General features: G+C 36.8%; 2 protein-coding genes across 2 annotated transcripts; both read left to right on the top strand.

Annotated features, from left to right (window-relative positions):
• The first annotated feature begins 224 nt into the window (after positions 1-224).
• Positions 225-2,036, top strand: LOC146952392 (F-box/FBD/LRR-repeat protein At1g13570-like). The gene is made up of 3 exons (XM_085701435.1): positions 225-815; positions 1,004-1,159; positions 1,665-2,036. Exons 1-3 carry the CDS (start codon positions 297-299, stop codon positions 1,953-1,955), a joined length of 966 nt encoding a protein of 321 aa, XP_085557561.1. The 5' UTR covers positions 225-296; the 3' UTR covers positions 1,956-2,036.
• A 5,849-nt stretch (positions 2,037-7,885) lies between these two features.
• Positions 7,886-8,761, top strand: LOC146952391 (F-box/FBD/LRR-repeat protein At1g13570-like; the record flags this gene model as incomplete). The annotated part of the gene is made up of 1 exon (XM_085739540.1): positions 7,886-8,761. A coding segment is annotated over one exon (876 nt), but the record flags the coding sequence as incomplete, so codon positions are not given.
• Positions 8,762-25,165: the final 16,404 nt, after the last annotated feature.

Raw genomic sequence — 25,165 nt, 5'->3', positions numbered from 1 at the left:
TATTATTTAATGAAGTTACACTAATTATTTAATCTAGTTGGTGTTTCAAGGTTCTCTGCAGACCTAAAATTATTGTATATACGTATATACACTAATTAACCTAGGTTGTTTACTAATTCGTCTATCCTTTTTTTTTTTTTTTTTTTGAATATGAATCACCGATCTTAAGGTAAGAAAACGTTCATGGTCTACCTCCCGGACAGATCAACAAGTTCATGGTACTTTTACTTCATAATGGGCCAATCAACAAGTTCCTGATCCACGACTACTATTGTAATCTCATTAGTTTGAGTTCTATGACAGATATTCAAAGGTGGATTATTCACCTAACCCGAAGGTCTATTAAAGAGTTTGTGCTGCACATTTGGTTAGAGGAACGCTATACGATGCCTTGGTGCTTATTCTCTTGTCAAAGTTTACATCATTTAGAATTAAAATGCTGTTTGCTTAAACCTCCAACCGCGTTTGAAGGCTTCAAGAACTTGAAAAGTCTTGCATTGAGTCACATTACAATGACTCAAAATTCTTTTGAAAACATGATCTCCAACAGTCCTTTTCTTGAAAAATTGATGTTGTTTAACCTTGATGGTTTCAGCCAAATTAATATCCATGGACCAACTCTGAAGGTTGCTGATATCAGTACTAGTGCATTTGAGGATATTAGCTTTGAAAACACTTTCCGGTTAGTTGAGTTAACGTTGTATTTACATAGATGCCATCTAGGTAGATTGCGTGGATGCTCTAGCATTTTGCTTCGATTCTTCATTCATCTACCTCACATACAAAGCCTAGAGATTCATCACTATTTTTTAGAGGTATAATGCTCGAGCATCTTAATGTAGAACTTGACTATAAGATTAACATACCTACTGTTGTTTAAGTTTCCCTACCCCTCAAACCCCCTACAAATTTAAATTATGCCAAAATCTTATGTATGCAACTCTTGATTTGTAAGTGTCAAAATAAAATTATATTTTGATTTAGAGTTGTTGTTTTGCATGAGTATTTGGCTGTAGGTGTTGTGCCAATAAAACTTCCTACACCTTGTATCAATCTAAGATATCTTTGTTTGCGCATAGACTTCGATGACTTGAAGTATATTTCGGCTGCTCTTTGCTTGCTCAAAAGCTCACCTAATCTTCGAAAATTGGAAATAATTGTGAGTACTTGTTTAGTTTGGCTTGACTTGCTTTGCTTTTTGATTTGTGGTTACACTTACACTTGCACATCCTTTTTTTATTTAATGCTATTAAGCTCTGGAATTTGCAATTCTTTTTTGCTTTAAGTATTTGTCCTGTGTCTATTCTTGAAAGTTACTCCCTCATGTTCTATATACAAGAGAAATTAAGGTAAAGAAAAATTTGATGTATTTGGTACAAAATTTAGACCAAATACATCAACTTTTGTTACGTTGACCAGACATTTTCTTATATATAATTAAGACCGGAACCTGTAGTTTCCAAGAGTTGTACATCTGTGAACTATGATTGCTAGCTGATATTATAGATCAGTTGCATACATAATCAGTGCATTGGAGTTTTCTTATAAATAAAAGGCTTGTGTACCGCATTGTTCATCTCTTATCAATAAATAGAAGTGGAGTTACCTTGAGAGTTTTAATATTCTCTCTGTCTCACTTATGCATATAACCTACATGCATGTAGGCACCAGACAAGCTGACTGGTCTTTTAACACCAACCTCCTATTGTTGGGAAAATATATTTTCGGAGCCAACCATGCCCATTGAAGTAAGACATGTGAGGATGCATGGCATCTCTGGATTTAAAGCTGAATTAGATTTTATCAGATTTCTGCTTTTATATTCTCCTTTGCTAGAAAAGATGATTGTGGAGCCTGATTTAAACGCTAAACCGGAGTTACTGACAGAACTAGTTCGATTTAAAAGAGCGTCGGGACAAGCTGAAGTTATTTACGACGTGGAAAACTCTTCATAATTATTTTTATTCTCATGAAATCATCATCCTATGTTCTTTTTTCAGTCAAATAATTATTTTATGTATTACGGTTTATGACATTTAAGGTTATCATGACTTAAAGCTAAACTTTTAATGATATGGTAAAATTTTGATTGACACTGTAATTATTTTATAAAGCTCGGTATATGTATAAATATTTTTTATTTTGATTAAAAGTATAAGTATAGATATTTCTTTATTTGAATCAAAGTAGAGTTATTGCATTTCACTAATAATCAAGGGATACCGAGTAGGAGATACATCATGAAAGATATGGGGTTAGGATGAGATAAGGCGGCTCTAGCAATACTATGAGCTACCTTGTTTGCTTGCCTCCTGATAAACGACACAACATAGTCGGAATTACAAGATAAGAGACTCTTACATTCAGATACCAAGTCACTGAATTCATTACATGGAACATTGTGAGCTTGAAGCGCGGCTACCAAAGTTTTGTTATCCTTTTCAAACATAACATTACACAAACCGTAGGATATGGCACATTAACTAAAATACAAATAAAGAATTAACATGACTTAACAATTGAGATTCCTTAACCATTTGGTTTAGGGTTTGATATTTGAACGGTGTTTATGAAAATTCATATGTTGAGAGACGCTAGGATTACCTAAAAAAATTGAAATAAAGAAAATAACAATATTAATTTGATTTTCTTTTGACACAAGTATTAAATTGGTATATAATGTTTTCAAATATAAATGTAAAAAAAAATGTTATAACACATTCTATTATCTCACAAACGATGGAATGAGAACTTTGTTCCGTTACATCCTAAAACATTTAAACAATAAATGTTTAAGTCTCATTTGTTTTGTAAAAAGGTTTTCTATATATTTTCATTTTAAAATGTGTAGACTTCTAATAAGAGGATGAGAGTCTCTTAAAATGAACCATTATAATGAGGAGGAAATAATAGTTAGAGGAATGATTAATTTTTGGAAATAATTAAACCATTTTTTTGATATTTTAGAACGTTGTCTGGATTTCATTTTTCCTAATTGCTGCACACACACACTCTTCCAAATTATATGGGTCTAGAACTTTGATCAAGTGTTTTTTCTAAATTATCTCTCGATGAATTTGGAGTAATTTACCTCTATCAAAGAAAAATTTATTTTTCTTCATCTTTATTCTTACAATCAGTTATTATTTTCATCTCAAGAACATCAAAAAATTTCATTTCATTCATACAACATGTGATCTCCATCTCTTTTGTTCAAGAATTATATCATATTTGTCATTAGAAGTAAATTACTCTCAATTCATCAAGAGGTAACGTAGATCTGACCTTGATAAAGTTATACTTGAAAATGGTATTTTCACAGAGAAATGATATTTGAACAACCAATTTTTGACAACTTTTGTGACAACTTTCTCTCTCAAACTCAGATTCTTTTTTTACTTTCTCTCTCTATTGCTTTGGTTTTTGTGTCACTACCTAAATTTCTTTGTAAATTTTAATTGTCCAAGAAGTTGTCCCAAAAAAGAGTTGTTCAAATAACATTCCTCTTTCACAAACCTATATGGAAAATGTGAAAAGTTTATTTCTGTGAATATCGTTACTATATCAATCGGTCAACACACTTCAAGGTTCAAGGCAGGCTGCCCAATACCAATGCCTTAAAAATGCACCACTAACTGACCAATAAAGTAAATTGATAACTTATATAAAGATGTACACATACCCCACTTAAACATCTCCCTATCTGCCAATAAACCAACTCTGCTACAAATTTGATCTCAAATCATCCTATGCATGACCTACAGCTGAGCTACCAGAAGCAAAGAAACTCATTATGTGAAGAATGTAACATCAACCACTTCTACATGATTAGAAGCTAAAAGTATCAATAAACACTCCCTAGAGCAGTAGATAACTAGATACACACACACACACTCTAAATGGACATATTTTGAGGAGAAAATTCTGCACAAAATAAGTCACCAAATGCCTCCAAGGTTAGATAGTTAAAAATTGTTGTTCACATTTGAAACAAAGCTAAAACACATCAGGAAAAGACGTAAATGCTTCATCGGCAGCTAACTGCCGACACGCAAAGATATTGTTGATTACAGCAACCTACTCCTACTCACTATTTCAACATCACCTTTTTTCCCTCTTGAATTTAAACCCCCAAATCAACTTTTTTTTCCACAATCTTTGTCCAAAATCATTGAAGTAGCAATCCTAGAAGGTTTCAACACACTTTTTCCCTGACATTTTTCGCAAAAACATTGACATGCCCGTATCGGCAGTTAGGAGCCGAAGTATGCAAGCATCGGCAGTTAGATGGGAATTCGGTAGTTAACTACTGATGCAGTAGTTCAAAACACGCAGCTACTGCCTAATTCTTTTGTTTTTATTTTTTATTTTTTTGTTTGAATTCTTTATGAAATTGATGTTATTGCATTAGTTAGTTGTTTATTCATAGTTATGTGTTGTTTATTTATAGTTTTGGTTGAAAACACGGATGATGATCTGGTTGAGACAAAACCTATTTTTGTCGATAATTATTCTGGAGATGTCACACCGCCTAAGGTTGAAGTTGAACCAAATATCGATGGAGCTTCCGACCAGGTTGAAGCTTTGTTATATGTTGACTTCGGTGTCGTCCAACTTGATGCCAACGAAGTTGACGCGGCTCATTTTTTTCTGAAGTTAAATGGAAAGATAGGGATGACTTGCTTAATTGGGTATAGCCATTTAGAGAGTGGAAAAGACCAACAGATTCCTTTTTTAAGATAGATGAAGATAACTGCAAGTAGTCAGATTTACCTAATAATAGAGATCATATTGAGTCTCTAAAGCATAAACCATAAGTCATAATATATTTATTATTGAAATTGGCCGTGTCAACATTGCATTAGATGTGGTCGGGTTGCGACTTGGTCCATGCCGCTTGTTAATCTTGGGGGCTTGTCAGATGCTTAGCTCGTAGTATGCAAGTCAATTTATGTAGACCATCATGAGAACAAGAGACAGTGTAGGTGGGTGAAGTGTTTGTAGCCTCCCAAAGCTTCATATTATGACTCTTCCATAAACTCCAAAGAATCATGGCAGACATAGGCCGGTCTTGCTCATTTAACCTATGAAAGAAGTCAAACAACATAGCAGAGAAATTATTTGCCCCAAGAAGCAGGTCTCGAATAATGTTTCTAATTCTGATTCGGTCCCAGCATTCAACAGCCTTGGAACAAATAAAGAAGATGTGCATATGAGATTTCGCTAAGAGTTCACAAGAGACACAAGATTTGATGCATGGTATACCACGATTGGAGAGATTAACACTGATGGGCTAGCATTGATAGGTTGTTAGCCATAGAAAAAGTACAGACACGAGGAGGCACTTTGAGATTCCAAAAGATCTTCCAATGTGAATTATTTGAAGGTGTCGAATCATGGAGAAGATCAACTCATATTATGTACGCAGATTTAATTGTATAGGAAACGTCAATTATGGCCTTTCATACACGAGAATCTTATATAGGCCGATAATACAAAGGGGTGGCAAGGAATGCATTAACATATGAGTCATTAAATAATCAGCGCGCAAGAGTGTGGTCCCATGAGATGGATCCTGAACTCATCAAGGGACTAACTGTTAGGTCCTCATGGGAAGGTGGTGGGGAGGGGTGGTTTAAGATATGGGAGGTTGCTTTCCAATGGCATATTCCACACATTGATTTTGGTACCATTACCAATCTTCCATCTATGACCTAAAGTAGGTATGTGTTGGGTACTCCAAAGACTTCTGCAAGTGTAGCTTGGATTATGACCAAGAGGGGCCTCCAAGAAATCCCGTCGTTGAAAGTATTTGGCTTTGAGAACACGAGTAAGAAGTGAGGAAGAGTATGTCAAGAGTTTTCAACTTTGAATTACCGAGCATAGATGGGTTGAAAGCTTCCATATTATGAAAGTCTAGGCCTTCAGGACCTTTGTGTAGAGTCAGTTTGTCCCATCACACATCCCATTAATTCCATGACAACCATTCTTATTATAACCCCAGTAGAAAAGGTTAATGATTCGTTCAATTTCCTCACAGAGAGGTAGGCGAAAGGAACACACCCATGCAATTCAATGGAATGGCTTGTGCTACCGATTTGATCAAAATTTCCTTGCCGGAGGGGGGGGGGAGAGATAGATAGATAGATAGATAGATAGATAGATAGATAGATAGATAGATAGATAGATAGATAGATAGATAGATAGATAGATAGATAGATAGATAGATAGATAGATAGAGAGAGAGAGAGAGAGAGAGAGAGAGAGAGAGAGAGAGAGAGAGCACTCCAAGAGCGACATTTTTTTTACCAAATTTGATCCTTCAAGTAAAATAAAATGAATTTCTTACTACAACCTACCATAGAGGGAAGACCAATGTATTTGTCAAAACCAATTGTGTTTGATACACCAAGTGAAGATGAGATAGAAGTAGCAATATCTGGTGTTAGCACTAAAAGCAATAGCCGATTTACCATAATTGATGGCTTGACAAGAAGCAAGTTCATATCAATAGTATCGATAGTATATAGATAAAGTAAAAAAAAAATTATGCCACATGTCACTTTAAACTAGCGTTTGGACGGGAACTCTCTGTCTAGTTGTTTTATTCTACTAACCCATATAAAAAAAAATTGAAGAAATTTCTCTTTATACTAGCTTTCTGACGGGCACAGGCCCATCTGTCAGATTATTTTATGCACTAACACTTATAAATTAGTAAGTTAGTAATACTTTTTATTAAATTTTGAATTACATTAAATTACATATTTGTGATTTTTGAATTGTAACGCACCATATTTATCTTTCTTTTCTTAAAGACTATATTATTATTTTTTTGAAGGACTATATTTTTTTTTTTTTTGAGTTTGAAACTAACAATATAACAAATATAATGTAAATCTTATATTTTTTTTTTCAATACAATATAGTTTTTTATAGCCAAATTTGTTTAAAGGCATGATTGAAAATAAAAAAGCCAACTCAACTCAAAATCATATATTCTTTTTATTTATAGTAAAGATATAGTATAGATTTACTTAAATAAATCGATGTGATAATCCTAAATAGCCCACATATGTCTAAATAATTAGTTGTTCGTTGAAGTTCCCATATTTGTTTAGTTGTTCACCCGTTTGAAATTGAATCGTGTCGTAGACAACAACTTTGAACCAACCCTTTTGTTTATGCGATCACTATCAAAGGTTATCTTCTTTGCTTGACATGGTAATTTCCGATATCCTTCTTCTGTGTAATATAGTATGCATTCCATTCCATCAATGAATTTCTGATTGAGTACATACTTTAGGTTGAGGTCCATTTATAATGCCCAACTGTTTAAGTTTTACAGTAGGTTTTGTATAAGGTTAAATGTATTTTTACAATATGAATTCCGAATTATGGTTTACTTTAAAAAAATTCTTAGACCTTTAAGGCAAAGGGCGAAAGTACCTTTAATCTTGTAAATTGATGTCTCGCAATTCCCAACAAAAAAGATTATAGGGTACATCGGAATTCGCTCAAACGGCAGGGTGCATAACTGCATTTAACTCTTTAGTTACAAAAATACACGTGACAATGACAAATAAATTAAATAAATTGATAGAGTAATGAGCATATGCATACTTTCCGAGAGGGAAACCAATGTGCCGACTACCTGACTAAATTAGGAGTGTCCTCTGATGAGGAGTTTATCACCCACTCACCGCCTCCAGTCGACCTCCTCTCCCTTCTAAGGATCAACACGACGGGAATTTTCTTTTCTAGTTTTTCTTTTTCTGCTCTTTTTTGTTTGTTTCTTTCCTTTGTTACAAAAAAAAAAAAAAAACATATGCATACTTTACTTTGTATTACTGATTTTTTTTTTTTGACAAGTTTGTATTATTGATTTATCTACCCTTTGTTTGAATATGAATATCTAAAGGGAAGGAAATGTTCAAAGACTACCAACCTGACAGTGAAAGATCCAGAGCTGGATAGAATTAGTTGCTTACCAGGTCATATAATAGACCAGATTCTCTCACTCATGCCAATTAAGGAAGCAGTGAGAACAAGTGTTTTATCCAGCAGCTGGAGGAACAAATGGTACACACTACCAAATCTTGTGTTTGACAAACATTGCATCTCTGATGCAGCTACCCAAGACCCTTCAGTTATCAATAACAAGTTTTTGAGAATTGTTGATCATGTACTTTTACAACATTCTGGTCCAATCAACAAGTTCATGTTCTCCGACAATGAAAATGGTCTCATTCGTGTCTGTGATGTGAGTGATGTTCATCGATGGGTTCTTCATCTATCTAGAAGGTCTATAAAAGAGCTTGAACTGCAATTTTGGTTAAAGGAACGTTATAAGATACCTTGGTGTTTATTCTCTTGTCAAAGTTTACGTCATTTAGGCTTACATAGTTGTCAGTTTAAACTTCCAACAATGTTTGAAGGCTTCAGGAACTTGAAAAAACTTGTTCTGGTAGAGGTTACATTGGCTCAAGATGATTATGAAAACATGATATCTGGCTGCCCTCTACTTGACCATTTGGTATTGATGGAAGTTGATGGCTTCTCACAAATTAACATTCATGCACCAAATCTCAAGACCTTTCAATTTTATGGTAAATTTGAGGATATTATCATTGAAAACAGTTTCAAAATAACTACGGTATTTGTTGATTTAGTTAATTATCTGAACTCCAAAAGCAATCAAAGTAAATTGCATGGATGCTCTAACAATTTGCTCAAATTTTTCGCTCACCAATGTCACTGATAAGTGCTCAAAAGTAATATATTTCATGTGGAAAAAGAGGCATTTTTAGTGACTTGTTATGCAAGTTATCTACGGAAAAGCAATCAATTGTTGTAATTATACCATTTATGCTTTATATGCCTAATTCTACCCAATTTATGCAGGAAATGACAAGCAAGGACCAAAACTCAAGTTGTGTGAACCAAGCAAATCTCGCTTACGCGAGGTAATCTCGCTTAAGCGAGATTCTTCCAGGGAGAAGCTCAACCTTCGCTTGCATCTCGCTTCCAGGGTCGCTTGTGGATTTTGGCATCTCGCTTACGCGAGATCAGCTCGCTTACGCGAGATTTCTCCAGGGAACAATTGTAAATCTCGCTCCCATCTCGCTTCCCAGTCGCTCAAGCAGGATTCCAAGGCGGTTTAAGTCTCAAGCAACCTCGCTTACGCGAGGTCTAACTCGCTTGAGCGAGATGCAACTTCATCAAGGAGCAGGGCTACGTGGCAGGATCTCATTGGCCATGGTTGGATATTTATGATTCTCGCTTGAGCGAGATGTATCTCGCTTAAGCGAGATTACACGTTTTCAGCCCATTTAAATACAAGTTTTCCCTCTCTCTAGGACTATTCACTATTCCATTAAAACATTTTACACATTTCTAGAGAGAGGTTAGAGCTATTTCATAGAGAGAAACACAAAGCAAGTGATTAAGGAGTAGATTCAACCCTAGATTCATTGAGACATCAAGGATCTTGGCATGGAATCTTCATCTTTCCTTCATTCCTTGCATTAGTTTACATGTCTATATGTAACTAACCTTCTTTGTAGTATTGAGGTAACAATCAAGCTATTATGTAATCTTTTGATCTTTTAATATATAAGGTTCTAGCTTAATGATTCAATATTGTTGTTATTCTTGCTTTTAATGCTTTCAAAGAGATTCAAGATGATTTGGACACAAACCCTTGAATCTAGACCTAGAATAACAATCTATCTTATGTTATATCATTCTTGACAAGTTTGTAAACCTTTGATAATTACTTTTAATCAAGCTTTTAATGCTTTCGGATACTTAATCAGGCTGGACACGGTCGATTAAGTCATCCGATCGACTTTGTTATCGTTTAAGGAATTTGGACACGAATGTTTAAACGATAACCTCGAAATAACGATGTCGCTTTGGACACGAAGGATATTGTAGAAATGATTGTAATAATATTGGTTATAAAGCTAGAGTCTGTTAATCGATCGAGAGATTGCTGCTGTTATGCTTGCTCGTTATCTTATACCGCAAGCGAAATAGTTCGATCCCCTCTCGTTTTTACTTAAATGTCAAATATGGATATAGTGTTACACACAAACAAATTATATCCAAACCCTTAATGTGAACGATTGTGTAAATGCTTATGATTAAACGTAACTCCCTGTGGAAACGATCCTATATATACTCACGTGTACATAGTTATATGACGTGTAGGAAAAATCTTACATCAAAATGGCGCCGTTGCCGGGGAGTAACGGAAATTTTTATCATAAGTATTGAAACAATTTTGTCATGTTAAGTCAATTTTGCACAAAATTCTTTCATGCAAATACTTATACACTTATGTCATTCATTATTTTTTATGCTAACCACCTGGTATAGTCTTGGTGAACTTTGTTTATGCGAGGTACCGTTGATAAGGAAGACCTACAATTTGATCCTGAAATTGAGAAAACTGCTAGGTTACTTAGAAAGCAAGCAAAGGAAGCTAGGAGATTAGCCAGGCTGGCTCAGCCGGAATCTTTACTTTTTATTCCTTCTCCGTCAGGTTCGGTGCATACTATATCACTAGGTGATTCTTCATCACATTCTTCTGCACATTCATCTCCGAGGAGTGATCCAGAAGTAGTCATGGCTAATGAAGATGAGAATGCTCTACCTATGTGGGTTAGTCCGAGGAGGCTAGCTAATCTTGGCAACCGTAATGCCAAATCTTTTGAGCTGAAGTCTGGGTTGATAAACTTGATAACTCATAACCAGTTTACCGGTATGGATCATGAGGATCCATATAGACATCTTACCAACTTCTATGTTACCGCCGGTACACTTGGTATGAAAGAAGATGAGGAAGAGGGTGTGTTTGTGCAATTGTTTCCTCATTCTTTGATCGGGAAGGCTAAGGAGTGGTATCTTGATCAACCAACTTCTTTGATGGAAAATTGGGGTGAGCTAGAGAAAGCATTTCAAGAAAGGTTCTTTCCGGAGGATAGGCATCTTGAGGCTAAAACTTCAATTACAACTTTTGCTCAAGGCCAAAGTGAGACTCTTTGTGAAGCTTGGGAGCGCTATAAATCATTGCTAAGGAATTGTCCAAAGCATGGTTTTGATAGCCAAATGCAACTATATCTTTTTCGTCAAGGGCTTCAAGACATGTCCAAGACGATGCTAGATGCAAGTGCTGGAGGTTCTATTGCTTTGAAAAACCCAGCTGAAGCTGTCAGAATCATTAACCAAATGGCGCTCAACACAAGAAAATCTTCTCACAATCGGAATCCTAATCAAAGGAAAGCCGGTATTCTTGAGCTTGAAGCAAATGATGCGGTCTTAGCTCAAAATAAGCTTCTCACTCAACAATTAGAAGCTATGCAAAAGGAGATGAAAGCTATGCCTAAACAAATTCTTGAATCTCTCAAGCAAGAAGGAGGAACTGCTCAAGTCTTTACTTGTGGACTTTGTACGGGGGATCATCCCACCGGCTATTGTCCCGAACCCGGTTCTTTTGAAGGGGAAGAGGTCAACTATGTGGGAAACCAACAAAGGCCTAACCAATCACAACAAGCTGGAACCTCACAACAAAATCCGGGTACTTCCAACTTTCAAGGAAGGTATCCGGCCAACCAAAACCAACAAAGACCTTGGAGAACACCGTACAACAATAACTATCAATATCCACCATCAAACTACTACCAACAACCTTACCAACAACCATTCAATAATCAATACCAAAATCCACCACCAAATAACCCCCAACAACCGAATAATTCCCAAAGCACCGAGGAGGTCTTGAAACAATTCATGCAAGTGTCCATGGCTAACCAGAAAAACACCGACGCGTCCATCAAAGGCCTTGAAACGCAAGTTGGTCAGTTAGCTCAACAAATGGCTCAAGGTCCTCCGCAAGGTGGAGCTTTCACCGCTAACACTCAACCAAATCCTAAGGAGCACAACAAGGCATAGCAGTCAAAAGCTATAGCTACAAGGAGTGGGAGAGTAGTAGGTATAGGGGTAGGTGATGATATTGTTGTTGAGGAAAAGGATGATGAAGTTGTCAATAAAGAGGAGTTCGAGGAGGATAGTGTAGAGATAGAGGAGGAAGTGTATATAAAGAATAAAGAAGCATTAGTTGAAAAAGAAAAAAATCAAAAAAGAGATCTAGAGTTACAAGAGGAGATGGAGAGGAAGAATAAAGATGTGGGGAGAGATAAAGGGAAGAAACAAGTAGTTGAGAAGCAAGTGGTGGCTCAACGCTTACCATACCCACATGCTCCATCGAAGAAAGACAAAGAGCGGCAATACGCAAGGTTTCTTGAACTCTTCAAGAAGTTGCAAATTGATATACCATTCTCGGAAGCCTTGGAGCAAATGCCGGTCTATGCAAAGTTCATGAAAGATATCCTTTCCAAGAAAAGAAGAATCAACGATGAAGAGACGATCCAAATCGATGCCAATTGTAGTGCTATTATTCAAAGAACAATGCCAAAGAAAGAGCAAGATCCGGGAAGAGTCACTCTACCGGTAGCTATTGGCACAACACATGTAGGTAAAGCACTACTTGATCTTGGATCAAGCATCAATCTCATGCCTTTGTCCGTTGCCAAAAGAGTTGGTGACCTTTGTATAAAGCGGACTAGGATGATGTTGCAATTGGCCGACAAATCCTTTGCAAAACCACTAGGTATGGCCGAAGATGTTCTTGTAAAAGTGGACAAATTTATTTTTCCGGCTGATTTTGTGGTTATGGATGTCGAAGAAGATGAGGATGTGCCTATCTTAATGGGAAGGAATTTCATGCAAACGGCTCGGATGATGATTGATCTTGATGATAATATCATGAAGGTCAAGGTAAATGATGAAGAGGTTACCTTCAACATCCGAGAAGCTTTGAAGTACTCGAAAGACAAGGGTGCATGTTTCAAAATGGATGCAACCGAAGAAGTCATCTTGACTACTCGGAAGCAAATGCACAATAGAACACCCCTTGAGAGTGCTTTGGTGGACGCACTCAATGCTATTGATGAAGACGAAGCAAGTGCCATTGAAGAGTGTTTGAAGGAGCTAGATTCCTTGAAGGAGGTTCTTCCTAATCAAGCCATACTTGAAGATTTGAAAGAAGAATCCAAGGAAGAAGCCAAAGTTGATGACACCAAGGTAGAATTAAAAGTTTTACCATCAAATTTGAAATATGTTTTTCTTGAGAAAGATGGTACAAAACCGGTGATCATTAGTAGCTCCTTGTCCATCGATGAAGAAACAAAGTTGGTAGAGGTTCTCAAGGCCAACAAGGAAGCAATAGGGTGGAAGCTATCCGACTTGAAAGGGATAAGTCCATCTTATTGTATGCACAAGATCATGATGGAAGAAAACTTTAAACCGGTAGCACAACCGCAACGCCGCTTGAATCCAAACATGAAAGAGGTGGTGCGAAAGGAAGTAGTGAAGTTGCTTGAAGCCGGCATGATCTATCCTATCTCGGATAGTGCTTGGGTAAGCCCGGTTCAAGTAGTTCCCAAGAAAGGAGGAATGACGGTGATCACTAATGATAAAGATGAGTTGATCCCAACTAGAACCGTCACCGGATGGAGGATGTGTATAGATTATAGAAGACTCAATCAAGCAACAAGGAAGGATCACTTTCCCTTGCCCTTCATGGATCAAATGCTTGAGAGACTCTCCGGTCAGTCCTTTTATTGCTTCCTAGATGGTTACTTCGGCTACAATCAAATCGCCATGAACCCAGATGATCACGAGAAGACGGCTTTCACTTGCCCCTTTGGTATTTTTGCTTATCGAAGAATGCCATTTGGCTTGTGTAATGCACCCGCAACTTTTCAACGGTGTGTTCAAGCAATCTTCTCCAAACTTATTGGAAAATGCATGGAGGTGTTCATGGATGATTTCTCAGTTTTCGGTTCGTCATTTGATACGTGTTTGAATAGCTTGGATACCGTGCTGAAGCGGTGTATTGAAACTAGCTTGGTGCTCAATTGGGAGAAATGTCACTTCATGGTTACCGAGGGTATTGTCCTTGGTCATAAGATTTCTGCTAAGGGTATTGAGGTAGACCAAGCAAAGGTCGATGTCATAGGAAAGCTTCCACCACCGGTGAATGTCAAAGGTGTTCGGAGTTTTCTTGGTCATGCCGGTTTCTACCGGAGATTCATCAAAGACTTCTCAAAGATTGCAAAGCCTATGAGCAACTTGCTCAACAAAGATAAGTCTTTTGTTTTTGATAATGAATGTCTTGATGCATTTGAATCTTTAAAAGAAAAGTTGACCACCGCACCAATAATCATTGCTCCTAATTGGGATTTAAATTTTGAATTAATGTGTGATGCAAGTGATTATGCTGTTGGTGCGGTCTTGGGTCAACGTAAGGATAAAATTTTTCATGCTATTCACTATGCAAGTAAGGTTTTAAATGAGGCACAAATCAATTATGCCACAACTGAAAAAGAGTTACTTGCAATAGTTTATGCAATGGAGAAATTTCGTTCTTACTTTGTAGGTTCCAAAATTGTTGTTTATACTGACCATGCAGCTATCAAGTATCTCCTTACTAAGTCCGACTCAAAGCCAAGGCTCATCCGTTGGATGTTGTTGCTTCAAGAGTTTGACTTAGAGATCAAGGATAAGAAAGGCACGGAGAATCTTGTAGCTGATCACCTTTCAAGGTTGACAAACAATGAGGTAACCAAGAATGAACCGGAGGTTCGTGAAGAATTTCCAGATGAACGGTTGCTAGCAATCAATGTGAGACCGTGGTTTGCCGATTTGGTAAATTACAAAGCAACCGGGTTCATTCCGGAAGATTTTGAATGGCAACAACGCAAGAAGTTCCTCCATGATGCTAACCACTATGTGTGGGATGAGCCTTATTTGTTCAAAATTGGAGCGGACAATCTCTTGCGTAGGTGTGTGGATGATGAAGAGGCAAAGAAGATCCTATGGCAATGTCATAATTCGCCCTATGGAGGTCACTTCAACGGGGAGAGAACAGCCGCAAAGGTACTTCAATCCGGGTTCTATTGGCCAACTTTATTCAAAGATGCCAACTTACATTGCAAGCATTGTGATGAATGCCAAAGAACCGGATCAATGTCAAAAAGAAATGAGATGCCTCTACAACTCATCCTTGAAGTGGAAGTGTTCGATTGTTGGGGTATATATTTTGTTGGCCCTTTCCCTTCATCATATTCAAATGAGTACATCTTGGTCGCTGTTGATTATGTGTCAAAGTGGGTGGAAGCCGTAGCATCGCCTAGAGCCGATAGCAAGACGGTGGTGAAGTTCTTAAAGAAGAATATTTTCACCCGGTTTGGTACACCAAGAGTTCTCATTAGTGATGGAGGGTCACACTTTTGCAACACACAACTTGCCAAGGCCCTAGATCATTATGGAGTCAAGCACAAAGTAGCATCACCGTATCATCCGCAAACGAATGGACAAGCCGAAGTTTCTAACCGGGAGGTCAAACGCATACTTGAGAAGACGGTCTCTACATCTCGGAAGGATTGGTCGGCTAGACTTGATGAAGCTTTGTGGGCATATAGGACTGCATACAAGTCTCCTATAGGCCTCACTCCTTTCCAAATGGTTTATGGCAAATCTTGTCATTTACCGGTCGAGCTCGAACATAAAGCCTTTTGGGCATTGAAGTTCCTAAACTTCGATCAAGAGAAAGCCGGTGAAAGAAGAAAAGTTCAAATGCATGAGCTTGAAGAATTGAGAAATCAAGCTTATGAATCTTCAAAGCTCTACAAAGAAAGGACCAAGAAGTATCATGACAAGAAGATCACTCTGAGACAATTCATGCCGGGACAAATGGTATTACTTTTCAATTCAAGACTGAGGTTGTTTCCGGGCAAATTGAAGTCTAAGTGGTCCGGACCTTTCATAGTTAAAGAGGTCAAACCGTATGGAGCTGTGGAACTTGAGGACCCAGTCACCAAAGCCAACTGGATTGTTAATGGGCAAAGGCTTAAGCCCTACTTCGGTGGTGAAATTGATCGGTGTTTGACGACGATTTCACTAATCGAGCCATGATTTCTTCAAAATGCGTCAAGCTAAGGACGTAAAACAAGCTCTTGCTGGGAGTCACACCCAGTTTTGTAAGTATTTTCATGTTTTAATGCATTTAGGAATAATTTCATGAGCAAAGCAAAGTAAGAAACATATCTGGAGAAATCTCGCTCAAGCGAAGTTAATCTCGCTTAAGCGAGATTGTTGCATTTTCGAATTTTTGGTTCTGGAGAAATCTCGCTTAAGCGAGATTATCTCGCGCAAGCGAGATGAGTTTTTTATTCAAAAATGGTAACGGTTTCCAAGGGGATTAACTCCCCTTAACCACTCCCCCATCCACTCATTTCCCTCATTTACGTTTTCCAACTTTCCTTTTCCCCATTCTCTCTAAACTTTTCTTTTCTTCACAAACTTTAACCCTAAAATCAAAACCAATTCAACCATAGTCAAGCACTTGCATATTTCTTCATTCATCATCAATTGCTTGCTTCATTCATCATCATTTCAACAGGTTTGATTTATATTTTTGTGCCATGCTTTTCAATTTCAAAATTCATGCTTTATGCAAATTTAGAATGGCTAGGGTTAGATGTAGGTGTTTGTGACTAGAGACTGTTTCCTTAGGTTCATAACAATGAAAATGAATCAAAATCATCACTGTTTTTATTCAACATTCAATTGTGTAAATTTTGACCCATTTTGGAATCTTTGGAAAATAAGGGTTTTGATTGAATGTGAATATAAGTCTTGATTTTGGTTCCTTTTCATGAATTGGTTTGGATAGAAGTGGATTGAGGTTGATTTTTGTTGAAAATTTTGTGTTTTTGGTTGTGTTATGCTGGAAATGGGTCATTTTTCGCAGGTGCAGAACAATCTCGCTCAAGCGAGATTCTTTACCAAAAATCTCGCTCAAGCGAGTATTCATGTGAAATCTGGAAAAATCTCGCTTGCAACTCGCTCAAGCGAGGCACAAGCGAGATAGTTCTGTACCTCTGTTTTTAAAGTTTATCTGCTTTAACCTTTTTGATTCCATACATGTGCTGATTATTGTTCTATACTGTATATGGTTTTGCTGGTTGTTTTGCAGATGGCACCCAAAAATCAACCAACCAAGAAACGAAAAACCACTGCTTCCTCATCCGGTGTTGTAAACCGTCCTGCACCCTTACCTAGAAACCCGGACCGTACCATTTACACTTCCAACAAAACCTATGCCAGGTTTCTCGAGCTGAAAAAAGAGAAAACCTGGCATGATAAAATTTTCCGGATTAACCCTGAGGGAGAGTATGCTGACATAGCAGCTGTTTTCACTGAGAGAAAATGGGAGAAACTCCTTAACCCATACCCCAAAATCAACCTGGACCTTCTGTGTGAGTTTTATGCAAATGCCTTACCAGATTGTGATGCTAAGGAAATGCAAGCTGCATTTTCCTATACCACCATGGTGAGAGGAAAAACCATCCGCTTCGATAGGGATGCTATTAATGATTACCTAGGCAAACCTTACACCCTACCTGAGCCCGAGGACCCTGACACACCTGCCTTGTGTCCTTATGCGGAAAGAGAAGAGGCTGCTGATTGGAACTTTGGTAAGATTGAGAGAGAGATTCTCCTGCCAGGAAGGACATACACCGAGTCCAAAGCGGGTAACCGCAATTTGGCAGCTTTCTCTGATATGAGGCCTAAAGCTGGTATTATTTTTAAGTTCTTGGTTCATAATGTCTGGCCAAAAAGCCATGTCACCACAACTCCCAAGAAAATAATGCCTCCTCTGATCTGGCATATTTGCAAAGGAAGGGCAGTGGATGTGGCTGCAATTATTTCAAGAGAGCTGAAGCATGTAGCTCTCGGTGGTGTAGCAGGACCAGAGACCAGACTCGCTTTTCCGGGCTTTATTATGGGTTTACTTAGGCATCATCAGGTACCCGTCACCGAGCCTTTTTCAGAAGAGCTTGTATCTCCCATTGATGACAAGTACATTCGGGGTTACATTTCTAGAGCACTTTCTAAGGGTGCTGCTTCTTCTTCTCAAGTACCCCAACCTGAGGATGTACCCCAACCTGAGGACTTTCCAGAGCATGAAGATCCTCACCAGACTATGCCACCACCTCAGCAGCCCGGCACTTTTGATTTTTCTTCTTTTCAGGCATACATGGCTCAGTATGAGCAGCGAGCAGTTGAGAGAGCTCAGGCACAGCAGCAGCAAGCCTTTCAGTTAGCTCAGGCACAGGAGCTGAGAGAGAATCACATAATGGATCAGCAGGCTGCTATCTTCCGCAGCAACCAGGGCATCTACTCGCATCTTTACGATGCTCACATGGACCCTGGGTGTTTCATGTTCACTCCAGCACAATACTATGACTCTTGCATGTGGCCTGGGGACAGGCCAATTTACCCAGGAGGGGGCAGTGGAGCAGGACCATCTCACACCCAGGAGAGGACTGCTAGCTTGCATGGTGCTCATGATCCAGAGAGGACTGCTAGCTTGCATGGTGCTCATGATCCAGAGAGGACAGCCAGTGTCCATCTGTCTCAGGATGATATGGATGATGATGCGGCACACTGACCGCATTTTTAGTGATGCTTTGTTTACTTTGACTTCTGCTTTGACTTTTTAGTTTATGTTTTTTTATTTTTATACTGGAACAATTTATTGCTTTTGAATTTATACTTTTTGAGCACGGTTTTGGGTGTTCAATACTTTGGTTTAATTTTAATTTCGTTTTGGGTTAAAATAGCTTAGCTTGTTGTTTGGTTTTTAACTTATTGCTTTGGATGAAATTTTTGATTAATCTTGCTTGTGTTTCGTTAAAAGAAAAATTGCTCATGAACATCAAAGTTTAAAGTGCTCCATGGAGCCAATTATTGAGCAAAAGCAGGTGAGTGATAATGATATGAATTGTGAGAAAGCGCAATGTCAAGGTATTGGTTTCCTGTTATTCTAGGTGTTACTATGAATGTGAAATTTGTACTGTGCACAAAATATAGATCATTTAAGTCTTTTCATAAACATGAATATCTTTGAACCACTTAGTACTTAACCTAAATGTGAGGTAGCTTCAATCTGTTGTATATATGCTGGAGACCGATAATCATCGTCTAACTTGTTTTAGTTATGTTAAATCTGATAATTATTTTGAACTGTTTGAAAGCATGGAAAGGATCAAGGCACTTTCTGAATCGAGAGTAACCTACTTGACCACATAAAGCCTACCTGTGAGAAGAGTGAGTATCTGATATCCCAATCTGAGCCTAATGAATCAAGTCCTCAAACATGAACTGTCAATATTCATAAGCACAATGCTTGTTGAATTTGCCTGAAATTTTTCAAAAATCCAGTTCATGGTTGAATCTTATAGGACTTTGATAATTTTACTTTGTTGAACCCTTAACCTTTTTGTACTTTGTCCCTTGCCTTAGGATAGGGGAACATTCAATTAGAGTTTTGTTGTATTCAAGTTGGGGAGGAAAAGGAGGCATTATTTGTTAAGTTATGGTGAAGTTGTAAAATAACCTGACAACATTGAATCAAAGAAAAAAATTGTATATTTGAAAAAGAAAAGAAAAGAAAAAGAAAGAGAAAAATCAAAAATAGAATAAGTTGTCAAGGTTATAAGTTTGATTGTTAATCACCAAAGGTTTTAATTCTTGGTAGGGAAGTATATGGATTTCCAGTTGTGATACAAAAAAATGTTCCTCTTTGATAGGCTTTCTGATCAATTGCCCCACATATGACATTTCTTTTGTAGCCCGGCCAAGTTATAACCCTTGCAAGACCTTTTGATCCATGCTTTTATGCTTTTTGAGACGATATTTGGATGGACACCTAACTTAAATAGGATGTTAGCATGATTGTTGGATGTGTGTTCATTACCTCAGTCATTGTTATCATTATATTGCATTTACTTTCAAAGAAGTGTGTTAGGTGTGGTTCATAGATAGATATGTTTATACTTTGAAGTTTATGATGTGTATTTTGTGCTTAGGACTTGTTTCACATTTATAGCTGTGCTAGAAATAATGGAGAACTTCATGCTTGCCGGTGCATTCACATTTGAATCACCACTTGAAAATTTTTATTTGATTTGAATTGCTTGGTACTGTGCTAGAAAGCTTGTCCAAAGCCTTGTGAGTTTCCTTTTTATTCTTTTGTTTGAGGACAAACAAAAAGCTAAGTTGGGGAGAGTTTGATAAGTGCTCAAAAGTAATATATTTCATGTGGAAAAAGAGGCATTTTTAGTGACTTGTTATGCAAGTTATCTACGGAAAAGCAATCAATTGTTGTAATTATACCATTTATGCTTTATATGCCTAATTCTACCCAATTTATGCAGGAAATGACAAGCAAGGACCAAAACTCAAGTTGTGTGAACCAAGCAAATCTCGCTTACGCGAGGTAATCTCGCTTAAGCGAGATTCTTCCAGGGAGAAGCTCAACCTTCGCTTGCATCTCGCTTCCAGGGTCGCTTGTGGATTTTGGCATCTCGCTTACGCGAGATCAGCTCGCTTACGCGAGATTTCTCCAGGGAACAATTGTAAATCTCGCTCCCATCTCGCTTCCCAGTCGCTCAAGCAGGATTCCAAGGCGGTTTAAGTCTCAAGCAACCTCGCTTACGCGAGGTCTAACTCGCTTGAGCGAGATGCAACTTCATCAAGGAGCAGGGCTACGTGGCAGGATCTCATTGGCCATGGTTGGATATTTATGATTCTCGCTTGAGCGAGATGTATCTCGCTTAAGCGAGATTACACATTTTCAGCCCATTTAAATACAAGTTTTCCCTCTCTCTAGGACTATTCACTATTCCATTAAAACATTTTACACATTTCTAGAGAGAGGTTAGAGCTATTTCATAGAGAGAAACACAAAGCAAGTGATTAAGGAGTAGATTCAACCCTAGATTCATTGAGACATCAAGGATCTTGGCATGGAATCTTCATCTTTCCTTCATTCCTTGCATTAGTTTACATGTCTATATGTAACTAACCTTCTTTGTAGTATTGAGGTAACAATCAAGCTATTATGTAATCTTTTGATCTTTTAATATATAAGGTTCTAGCTTAATGATTCAATATTGTTGTTATTCTTGCTTTTAATGCTTTCAAAGAGATTCAAGATGATTTGGACACAAACCCTTGAATCTAGACCTAGAATAACAATCTATCTTATGTTATATCATTCTTGACAAGTTTGTAAACCTTTGATAATTACTTTTAATCAAGCTTTTAATGCTTTCGGATACTTAATCAGGCTGGACACGGTCGATTAAGTCATCCGATCGACTTTGTTATCGTTTAAGGAATTTGGACACGAATGTTTAAACGATAACCTCGAAATAACGATGTCGCTTTGGACACGAAGGATATTGTAGAAATGATTGTAATAATATTGGTTATAAAGCTAGAGTCTGTTAATCGATCGAGAGATTGCTGCTGTTATGCTTGCTCGTTATCTTATACCGCAAGCGAAATAGTTCGATCCCCTCTCGTTTTTACTTAAATGTCAAATATGGATATAGTGTTACACACAAACAAATTATATCCAAACCCTTAATGTGAACGATTGTGTAAATGCTTATGATTAAACGTAACTCCCTGTGGAAACGATCCTATATATACTCACGTGTACATAGTTATATGACGTGTAGGAAAAATCTTACATCAGTCACGTACAGTTCCTGGAGATTGGTTATTCTTTTTTGAAGGTATATTAATGCTGAAGCATATGAATGTAGAATTTGACTGTAGAAGCGACTCAACAAATTCTTCTTCAAGTTTCCCCCACCCCTTGACCCCGTACAAATTTAAAATGATCCGCAATGAAATCTATGCACTCTTGATTTGTAAGTACTGAAAACATTACTCTTGTTTTGTTTCAGTATTTGGCTGCAGATGATGTGCCAGTAAAGCTTCCTGCACCTTGTATCAATCTAAGACATCTTTGCATATGCATAAACTTCAATGAATTGAAGGAAATTTCGGCTGTTCTTTGCTTGCTCAACAGTTCACCTAATCTTCGAAATTTGGAGATGTTTGTGAGTATTTAGTTTGGCTTTGCTTTCCTTTCTGATTTGTTGTTGCCCTTCCACATCCTGTTTTTGATTTTTGTAAAGTTGTTAAGCTCTACAATTTGCAAAGCTTTTTTGCTTTAAGTATTTGTCTAATGTTTAGAAAAAAAACAAACTTCTATTAAACTCAAAATTGAGCTATTATCTTTTTTAATAAAGAACTTGAAGTTGGGTTCTAAGACTTGCAAATGTGAGTTAATACTGCCAAACAGAAGTTAAGAATCAGCTGCAATTTAGATAAGAGTTAGTTACTGTATCCGTTCATGAGAGTCTTGTGAATAAGATACTAACTAGTTTACTTCTTTTTTTCATCTTTAATCAATCGATACAATATGTTAACTTCAAAGTTTTAATGTGCTTTATATTTCTCTTATGCATGCATGAATTTCTGACAATGTAGGCACGGTTTGAGAAGCAGACTGTCCTTTTAACGCCCACATCCTATTGCTGGGAAGATATCTTTTCAAGGCCAGCCTTGCCCATTCAAGTACGACATGTGACAATAGATGGCATCTCTGGTATCAAATCAGAATTAGATTTTATTCGGTTTCTACTTCGCTATTCTCCTGTGCTAGAAAAGATGATTGTGAAGCATGTTGTAAAAGTCCAACCGAAGTTAATAACCGAACTAATTCGGTTCAAGAGAGCGTCAGGAGAAGCTGAAGTTATTTACATTGAAAAAGAGTCTTCATAATATTTTTTTTTGTTCTCCTCAAACCATCTTCTTATCGATTCTGAATTTTAAGGTTATCATGACTAAATTTAACTTTTTAGTAGTGGCAAGTTATGATTGATTCATACTAATTTTTTAATTAACATCAAACTAAAATATACTAGATGCATTATCCCAAATAAATACTACACTCTCCTTTTCTTTTTAGTTGTTGTTTGAGGGTATGTTTGGATTAATGGAATTCAATAGAAGGGACTCATGTGCCATTGTTTGAGTAAAAGAAAAAAGTGAAATAGTTTCTTATTTTATGTCTTTAATTGTTGAAATATATTTATCCCTATCTATCTTTATTTAACTTATGTTATTTCCAGTTGCACATTCACTTGTAGCAACGGATCTCTTTTCCTTGTGTTCAGATGTGTCCTTAATCACTCTTTCGTTCTCCTTTTGTTCATGCTTCTGTTTCCAGTTTTGTTTCACTTTATTTTATCATCACAGATTGTATCTACCTTGATGTTATTCTGTTTCCTTGTTTCGATTGAAAAAAAATAATGAAAATCGATTATTTGGGAATTGTTGATTGAGTTTACATCATTCACTTGACAAATATTTGATGTGCTAATCCTAAATAGTTTTACTTCGCTAAGTATGCATTATGGTGATGATTTTAAAACCACTCGTCATTGAAAAAAAAAATGCACATCAACTAAAATAAAATAAAAAAGAATTAACATGACATAACAAATTCTATTATTTCACAAACAATGGACTCACAACTTTGATCAGTTACATCCTAAAATATTTAAACAATAATGCAATGGAATACTTTGCTCCGTTACATCCTAAAATATTTAAACAATAATGTTCAAGTCTCATTTGCCTTTTTTTTTTGGTAGTGAAGTCTCATTTGCTTTGTAAAAAAGTTTCATATTTTCATTTTAAAATGTGTAGAATTTAACTAGGAGTAAATACCCAAATTCGACCTGGAAATTTGCAATGACCTGCCAAATCCGTCCCTTAATATTTTGAAATATCAAATTAGTCCTTGAATTTAACAGACGTCCGTCAAATTCATCCATCCGTCCAATCCCTCCATTAGTGAAGTTAACTTGTCGTCCTACATGTTGTCCTGTGATGTCCACGTGTCATCCAGTCAGCCATGTGTACAAGGACCAATTTGATGGAAACGTTACAAATCTCAGTTTTAACTTTTCACTTTCAACTTTTTCTGTTTTTCCTCTTTTGCCCCTCTTTTAAGGATCGATTTGATAGTAACTGTAATAATTTAGGGACTGATTTTATTGAAAATTTAAGAAATCTAGGGACAAATTTGAACGATTTTATTGCAGTGAGTGAGTATAAGGAGCTATAACATGAGAGATCCAGTTATTTCAACTAAGAAGTCTACACAAACACTGGTGAGGGGTCATCCAACTGCTCCTGGAAAATTATGACTTATTTATACTTGTAATATTTAGACTTGTAATATTTAAATTATGCTTTTGGAAAATGTAATATTTAGACTTGTTTAAATTATGCCCCTAGTTAATGCCTCATGGTTGGGTTTCTTTTTGCCTATGTAATATGTGTAATGACTGAATTACGACTTATTTGATGGAATGTATGACTTATGACTTGTTAATGCCTCATAGTTGGGTTTTTTTTTTTTTTGCCTGTGTAATGTTCTTGCACTTATAGTACAATGACTGAATTACGACTTATTTGATGGTATAATCAAGGATCAAACTGTGTCTCTTTACTTTTTTACTTCATTCTGCACATATATGCACCAAGGATCACATTGACATCTGTTTAAATAATTCAAAAACTTATTTGATGGTATTTTTATATAATGTAAGGATCGATTTGATACTTAAAAGAATAATTTAAGGACTAATTTGATAAAAATATTTCGACAGGAAGGTTGCATTCATTCATCTTCAACCTCTTTTCATTACAACAAGACACATACCTAGTACAATAATGTAGCATGTTAAACAACTCAAACAAGCAAATTATGACTATCAAATACTTAATCAACCTAAGCTCACTTCCTACACAGTCAACTTTGTCCATCAACCTTGCCCTCCAAACCTCTTCATTGTCACTTTCCTTAGGCCGACTATTATAGTTGTTTTTGCCCATAAGCCCACCACCCATCATTTCTGAACACCAAAGCTTGAACAAATTTTGGATTTCGAATTCAATCAAAAAAATTAGGTTTTAAAGTTTTTGAATTAGGGAAGTACGTTATAATCAATTAATTGAAGAGATTTTGCGAATTTTGAACTCTAGGTGACAAATTATAAAATTAGGGTTCCAAATTTATAGATTTGGGGAAGAAAGAGACGTTGGGTAACGGTTATCTTTCTGCAAAAGTGAGTTCGAATTTTCTGTAAATCAATCG

The sequence above is a fragment of the Medicago sativa genome, chromosome 1, assembly GCF_051527215.1.
Source record: "Medicago sativa cultivar Bolivia chromosome 1, Bolivia_mono, whole genome shotgun sequence".
NCBI classification, from domain to species: Eukaryota; Viridiplantae; Streptophyta; class Magnoliopsida; order Fabales; family Fabaceae; genus Medicago; species Medicago sativa.
Note: the sequence above shows the minus strand (reverse complement) of the source record. Positions and strands in the feature narration are given on the sequence as shown.

Bases quoted from the DNA above. Each gene is read 5' to 3' on its own strand.
- LOC146952392 (XM_085701435.1), top strand. From the start codon at position 297: ATGACAGATATTCAAAGGTGGATTATTCACCTAACCCGAAGGTCTATT. The intron at 816-1,003 runs GTATAATGCTCG...GTTTTGCATGAG, and splicing joins TTCATCACTATTTTTTAGAG to TATTTGGCTGTAGGTGTTGT. The intron at 1,160-1,664 runs GTGAGTACTTGT...ACATGCATGTAG, and splicing joins TTCGAAAATTGGAAATAATT to GCACCAGACAAGCTGACTGG.